Source organism: Labrus mixtus, chromosome 2 (assembly GCF_963584025.1).
Source record: "Labrus mixtus chromosome 2, fLabMix1.1, whole genome shotgun sequence".
Lineage (NCBI taxonomy): Eukaryota > Metazoa > Chordata > Actinopteri > Labriformes > Labridae > Labrus > Labrus mixtus.
In genome coordinates, this window is record NC_083613.1 from 31,913,696 (window position 1) to 31,921,195 (window position 7,500).

The following is a 7,500-nucleotide window of genomic DNA, read 5'->3' on the forward strand; positions in this document are numbered from 1 at the left end:
CAGTCATGCTTTTTAAAACACATTTTATTTTTTGTTTGGCTGCAGAAACACACGATGTTTCTTTCTTCACGTCTTCAGCTGAAATGTTGTCTTCTTTTACCTTCTGCTTGCACACACACACACACACACACACACACACACACACACTTGTGCACAAGTACGTACTACATGTGAACTTTCTCTCCTTAATGCAGCATGCCTCATTACACATAACACACCGACGCCATGTCTCCATCCACCCACACTCTGGATGCATGCTGGTTTATATACTACACAGAGGTCAAAATATTTACCTGTGGTGACTGCCAGGTTTGTGTGTCCCTCTCTCAGCCTCTCTCTCCCACATGTCATGTAACCAGTGAATGTTATGTATGTTGAGGTGGCGAGGTTCCGGCCCCTCTCACGGCTCCAGCTGTAACAAAGCAATGACATTCCTGATCTCACACACTGTTAAACATTTTAAATTACAAGAGCCCTTGTGGTCACGGTTGCCACGATACCAGAATTAAAAATGTCATATGATGCCAGTAAAAATCAAAACGATAACGCCAGCTGGTTCGATTCCATGGCATCAGAAAAAGAAGTCGTAAACACCCAATATAGAGTAACTTCTTGTTCTACCAAAAGTTGTAAGCAAACTCGTGCACACTGTCCACACCTACTTCAGAGGTAGTAACAGAGGCGAGGCCGTTGCATCGTAGCCGGCGGGGGAGCACAGCGCTGTGTGTGTGTGTGTGTGTGACTGTGTGTGTGTATGTGGAGCTCCCGCTGTGACGAGCTTCTGCGACGCCAAATCACACACCAATATTACGCCGTCGCAGAATCAATAGATAGGTGATAGATAGACGGGTGCTTTATTAACCCTTTGCAGGAAATTACACCGTCACAGCAGCAACTGCAATCACAGTCAAGACACCACAGAAAACTAACAAATACCATTTAGGGACAAAAATACTAAGATCTTTTTTTTTTTAAACTAGACTAAAAATGTGGATTTATAAATAAAAGACATCCTAGAAATGTGATTAACCTTTAGTGTGTAATGTATCCAGAGTGCATTGAACAATATGAATGTTCAAAGACGTCTGCAAAGGACCAGCGTCTCCTCCTGTGCTCTCCGTTTGTGAGAGACATAAATGTAACCGTTGTATCTTTATGAGACGCCAAAAGGACGTAATCTAAGAACAGTCAGTATTTTTATTAGACCTTTGATTTAGTAATGAACCACCGCTGCTCTCACTCACTCCCGGAAGCTTTAAGTTAAAAACTCGAGCGGTGATGTAAAAAAAATGTGGCTCTGTATATTTTAAAGCTTTGTTGCTTTTCGATGCTATTCACAGTATTCTTATGGTTTCAAAACACGAGGCATCAAAAGTACTGAAATATTGAACATTTAAACAACAGTAATATGTTCTGCGTTCACATGGAAAATTATATCAGCAAGAGCCGTTCAATGGTGGCACCTTAATGCTGTTGTACATATTGAACTTTTCTGCAGTCATAAAGCACAAAAAGGATCAGAGAAAACTTTCCTCTTTGTCTCTTCAGGATAGTTTAGTCCCGTCTGACCCAGACAACATCACAGGTTACATGTGTGAAAGAGGGTTTAGTGAAGGAGTCTGCTCTCTCTGATGATGTCACTTTGTGCAACAGGACCTGCAGGCGGCCACCGTGAACCCTGACCCCAGCCTGAAGGAGTTTGAGGGGGCTACGCTTCGCTACGCGTCGCTCAAGCTAAGGTGAAATATACAGACACACACACACACACACACACACACACACACACACACACACACACTACCTCTGCTAGCTGTGCCTCCTTCTCCACTTGTTGTTGTTGTTTAGTCGGTTTCTTTAATCCTGTGTTTAATCAGTGTTGGAGCTAAATGAGGTCAGTCAAAGCAGGAAGTGACTTCTTGTACACAGGAAATGCCTCCATGTTCTCCATTAGTGTAATGACTGCCTGCAGCCTACACACACACACACACACACACACACACACACACACACACACACAGCAGCTACCGAGGCAGTGCAGCAGCTGAAGGTTCAATCTCAATCATTTTATTTTGATGCACCAATCAGATACATATTTAAAATACTGGTTCTGATATTTAGATTATCATAACTAATAGTGTTGTTGTTGTTGTTGTTGTTGTTGTTGTTGTTAGTTTATGTGAGGCTACACAAACCTGTAGTAAACTCAGCATTACATTGTGCAGGCTTCACACACAAACAGGAAGCAGCAGCAGCCGTCAGGTTTTTTCAAATTAAATCTTTTAATCTGAAGAATTTTACTTTTTCATCACAAAGAAGGAGCTGTCGCATGTCGTCTGAACGTCGCCATGGAGACGGTTTGTGGACACTTCTTTACAGTTCAGTCTGAACGTCTTCAAAGTGAGACTTGAGCGAGCCGAGAATGTTTAAAGTGACCAACCATCTCTCTCGATCGGTGACGTTTATCTGCGGCATCAGTCAGATATCTGATCCGTAAATTATGTCAATATCGGACCAGATACAGATATAAGATATCAGATCTGCCCCGTCTCTAATTTGTGTAGCGCCGATTTATGAGGAAAGTTATCAACAGAGCAGGTAGAAGACCTCACTCATTGTTATATTATCTACAGCAACATTCAGCAAAAGTTACAGTGAAGAGGAAGAGACCTGGAGCAGAGCCAGACTCATGATGAACGTCTGATGAAACTGTGCATTAAGATCCCCGTTAGCTTCTGTGTGAAAGCTTTGAAAGTGGGATAGAGGGAGAAGAAGGATGGAGACAAACAGAGCAACAACAATGAGATATAAAGAGTAATAATGGTCAAAGTATGAGCAGTAAGATAATACTGGTTAACGTGTATTCACCTTTCTGTTTTAGGAACCGTCCAGCAGTGGAGGAGGAGGAGTCGAGCAGCGTCAACAGCGACCCTGAAGCAAAGGTAACGAGTCTTTTCTTAAACCTGATTTAAGCTCTTAAAGCCTGCAGGGTCCAGGGGGGGGGGGGGTCTCTGTAAACTGTGGTCTTTGATTCTGTTAAGAAAACGTTTATAAAGAACCTCAGATTTTCCAAATGTCATTAAAGTATATTTTAGATTTTTTGGGGGGATTTTGACACAAAGCAGGCTTTTTGCATTAGGACATCTTTTGTGTTGCCTTTATGAAAACTATTTTTTTTTTTTTTTAAACACAACCTCTAAGTCAGATTGTCGAGCGTTAAAGCCTCGGCGTAATTTGGTTTTCTCCACAATCTAAAGTAACGTCAGACTCTTATTTATTCATCTGATCGTGAATTTAAACACAGACGAAGAGAGTCAACATTCCCAGAACATGTGGCTTCTTTCCTTGTGCGTGTGTGTGTGTGTGTGTGTGTGTGTGTGTGTGCGTGTGTGCGTGTGTGTGTGTGCATGTGTGCGTGTGCGTGTGTGTGTCTGTGTCTGTTTATGTCCACAGCCTGTTTGTTTATGCTGTTGTTTACATGCTCCTCACAGTGGTCACAGTGGCTGCCTTTGCTCTCTGTCATGTGAAGTGATATCTAGACGATGCTGCCCCCTAGTGGTGTGATATGAGAAGTGCAGTTTTTTTTTTAAATGTTTCACATTGTGACATTTATTACCAAGGCCTCGTAAACATTCAAAGCTAATATTCAAATGAGACATTCACAGTTTTAATGAGCGGTCAGTAAAACATAACTCAGACGAATGCCCTGCACATGCAGATGAGACTTTCAGCAGAAAATGTCAGCACAAGATACAAACACGTAAGATCCAATTGGTTAAAAGAAAAGAATAGATTGCTTGTTTTTTTTTATCAGCACCTCGTCTCAAGCGTCCTCTGGCTGCAGAAAGTCTAGCAGACATTAAGGGGGGGGGGTGAGGCAGAGACGAGCGAAGTCATCGCAGATCAGACTTGAACGCCAACAATCCGCCCGATTGCGTGCTGCTGATTGGGCCGTCTAGTCTCTGTTTCCCTCTGCGTGTTGTCTGGCACTGGTTCCCCAATCCTTAGCAACCGTGACACTGATGAATAACAGACGCATACACACACACACACACACACACACACACACACACACACACACACACACACTTCCAGTCAGGGCATCTGGTCCAGCAGCACATCCTGACACACACACAGGTTTTGCACCTTTATTGTAGAGAGAGAGGGGAGAGGGGAGAGAGAGAGAGAGAGAGAGAGAGAGGGGAGAGGGGAGAGAGAGATAGAGAGAGGGGAGAGGGGAGAGAGGGGAGAGGGGAGAAAGAGAGAGGGAGAGGGGGAGAGGGGAGTGATGGAGAGAGAGAAGGAGAGAGAGAGAGAGAGTGAGAGAGAGAGAGGGAGAGAGAGGGAGTGAGAGAGAGAGAGAGGGAGAGGGAGGGAGAGAGAGAGAGAGAGGGGAGTGAGGGAGAGAGAGGGGGGGAGAGAGAGGGGAGTGAGGGAGAGAGAGAGAGAGAGGGGAGTGAGGGAGAGAGAGAAGGAGAGAGAGAGAGAGGGAGAGAGAGAGAGAGAGGGAGAGAGAGGGGAGTGAGGGGAGTGAGGGAGAGAGAGGGGGGGAGAGAGAGAGAGGGGAGTGAGGGAGAGAGAGGGGGGAGAGAGAGAGAGGAGAGAGAGGGAGAGAGAGAGAGGGGGGAGAGAGAGAGAGGGGAGTGAGGGAGAGAGAGAGAGAGGGGGAGAGAGAGGGAGAGGGGAGAGAGAGAGAGAGAGAGAGGGGAGTGAGGGAGAGAGAGGGGGGAGAGAGTGAGAGAGAGAGTGGGGGGGAGAGAGAGAGGGGGAGAGGGAGTGAGAGAGAGAGAGGGAGAGAGGGAGTGAGAGAGAGAGAGAGAGACAGAGAGGGGGGAGAGGGAGTGAGAGAGAGAGAGAGAGAGGGGAGTGACATGCAGGAAAGGAGCTGAATTGCATCCATTCCAGCTGCCTGCCCAAAAACGTCCTGAGTCAACCAAAACAAATCATGAAAATCCAGACAGAGAGGACAGGCTCTCTGCAGACACAGTCACCACCACACATGGACGGAGGCCCAGAAGTGATGATGATGAGAGGCATTACCTTTGTCTATATACTGACTCTGCCTTTAAACAACAGTTTATCCAGATAGGGTTCTTCATTAGGGCTGGGAATCTTTGGGTGTCTCATGATTCGATTCAGAATCAATTTCCGATTCAAAACGGTTCTGGATTCAAAGTCTATTTATGAATGAGTACATTCTTCAGGATCTCCTCCAGTCATCTGTGAGACTGGCTGAATTTCTTCTACTGAGTTAAAGAGCCTCAGCACTTAGCAGGGAGTGACTGATTAGAGCCCAAAACATTTGATTTTTGGAAATTATGAATTGATTTAAAATCTCAGAAAATAAGAATCTTCTTATATATCTATTCGTCACAATAACATAAATTAAAACTTTGATAAGACACTAGTGAAAGTCAAGTCACTGTCTTTGTTGCATGAATATGTACTGAAAAGTTGCAAACATATTTGTGCAGTTTAGACTTCGCTCTCTGTCTTTCTCTGTTTGCACAGACTTTAGATGTGAAGTTTTTCCAAAGCTTTGCTACTTTTCTATAAAACTGATGATTCAAACCACAGAGATTGTATTCATAAGTGATGTTATATGGTCTCAAAGTGTCGTACATTCTGACTTCCTTACATCCTACTTCTGCTCACACCCAAGACGAGCGTTCCTCGATTGTGTATTTTTCATTCGGTGTTGTCATGAACACTTCCTCCACATGTTTCCTCCAGCTCACCGTCTGTCACCTCTGCTCCACTCTGACCTCTTTTATCACGGCTCTCTGGGGGGTCTGCAGAGTACTTTCTCTGAACGGACATCACATGAATACTTGATGAGGACACATGGATGTCTCCTTCCCCTCTCTCGCTCTCTTCCTGTCTACCACGTCGGGGGGGGGGGGGGGGGGCTTGACCTGTTTGGGATTAAAAGTCATGCAAAACAAACAATTTAGCCTTTTTTTTTTAAATCTTAAAACATTAAACTTCTGGAATCTGCAAAAAGTCTCAGTGTGTGTAAGTCCTATGTTGTATATCTAACAGAATCCTGCTCCTGTGGTGTGCTTCAGTGTTTTGCAGTGCGCTCTCTGGGATGGGTGGAGATGGCCGAGGAGGACCTGGCTCCTGGAAAGAGCAGCGTCGCCGTCAACAACTGCATCCGACAGCTGTCCTACTGCAAGAACGACATCCGGGACACCGTGGGCATCTGGGGCGAGGTGAATAAGACGGACGCTTTGTGTGTGTTTTGGGTGTAAAAATAAAGGTTGACAAGCTTTGAATACTTTGCACATGAAAGATCTTGAGAGGAGGCGTGCTTGCAGAAAAAAAAAAAAGTGAAGGCAAGTCATTAAAAAATGTGAAATCAAAAGGTTAAGGCGGAACAGAGGGAAGTGGAACAGAAGTTAGCCAGGGCAAATGTCTTCTTTAATGCATGTCAAAAAAAAAAAAAAGATGGAGGAAGAGGAGGAGAAGAAAGTGGAGCAACGTTCTGAAGTCTGTGCTCTCTTTGCTCTGGTTGTGTTTAATGTGGAGCGACAGACTAGAAGGAACGAGAGAGAGAGAGAGAGCTTCATCCCTTTTTCAATTTGCCTTTTATCTTCCAGCCCCCTCTTATAAAGGGTTGATCATTTATTTAGAGACACGCACACACAGTGAAAAAAAAAATCAACACACACTTCATCAGCAAGAAAAAGAAAAAAAAAAAGCGCCTGACCTTTGGAAAAAAAAGACGACTTCTTCTCTCAACGTCTCGAGCTGCAGGAAATCAGGATTGCATGTTTTTAGAAATGACATCTGAAGAATTTTGTGTGTGTGTGTGTGTGTGTGTGTGTGTGTGTGTGTGTGTGTGTGTGTGTGTGTGTGTGTGTGTGTGTGTGTGTGTGTGTGTGTGTGTGTGTGTGTGTGTGTGTGTGTGTGTGTGTGTGTGTGTGCTCGCTCAGGGGAAGGACATGTACCTGCTGCTGGAGAACAACATGTTGAACCTGGTCGACCCCATGGACCGCAGCGTGCTTCACTCCCAGCCAATCGCAAGCATCCGAGTGTGGGGCGTCGGCCGGGACAACGGCAGGTTAGTCACAGCAACTTTTTTTTTTTTTTTTTTAAACAGCTGTTCGATTTGTAATAAATCACGAGTGTGTCAGATGTCGAGTTGTGATTTCTCAAGATGGAAATCCCGCTCAGAACAGCGTTAACATTTCTGTGAATTCCAATTATTAAAAAGTTTTAATTGATCAATTAGTTGCCAGGGATGATGTGGATGATGCATCGCGCGCACACTTGGGGGGTGGGGGGGGGGAAGGTCAGGGTATCAATTGAGGGCAGCAGACGGGTTGTCGCGGTGACGGGCAGAGGAGAGGAGTTAATGATTGATGATGAAGGATTGCTAATGAAAGATTAATTCATCTGTACAAAGGAGAGCACGAGAGGGAGACCTGCCTTTTCTATTCTCTCTCTCTCTCTCTCTCCCTCTCTCTCTCCCTCCCTGACCATCCGTCTTCCTGCTTT

General features: G+C 44.9%; 1 protein-coding gene across 3 annotated transcripts in view; it reads left to right on the forward strand.

The window, feature by feature from the left end:
• The window catches only part of apbb2b (amyloid beta (A4) precursor protein-binding, family B, member 2b), a 63,554-nt gene that overhangs the window by 40,098 nt on the left and 15,956 nt on the right, over positions 1-7,500 (forward strand). For all 3 annotated transcript variants that reach the window (XM_061061919.1, XM_061061927.1, XM_061061934.1), the window contains 4 exons: positions 1,654-1,739; positions 2,879-2,939; positions 6,066-6,212; positions 6,936-7,063. In XM_061061919.1, the coding sequence (XP_060917902.1) occupies positions 1,654-1,739; positions 2,879-2,939; positions 6,066-6,212; positions 6,936-7,063 (422 nt within the window). The remainder of the gene's footprint in view (positions 1-1,653; positions 1,740-2,878; positions 2,940-6,065; positions 6,213-6,935; positions 7,064-7,500) is intronic.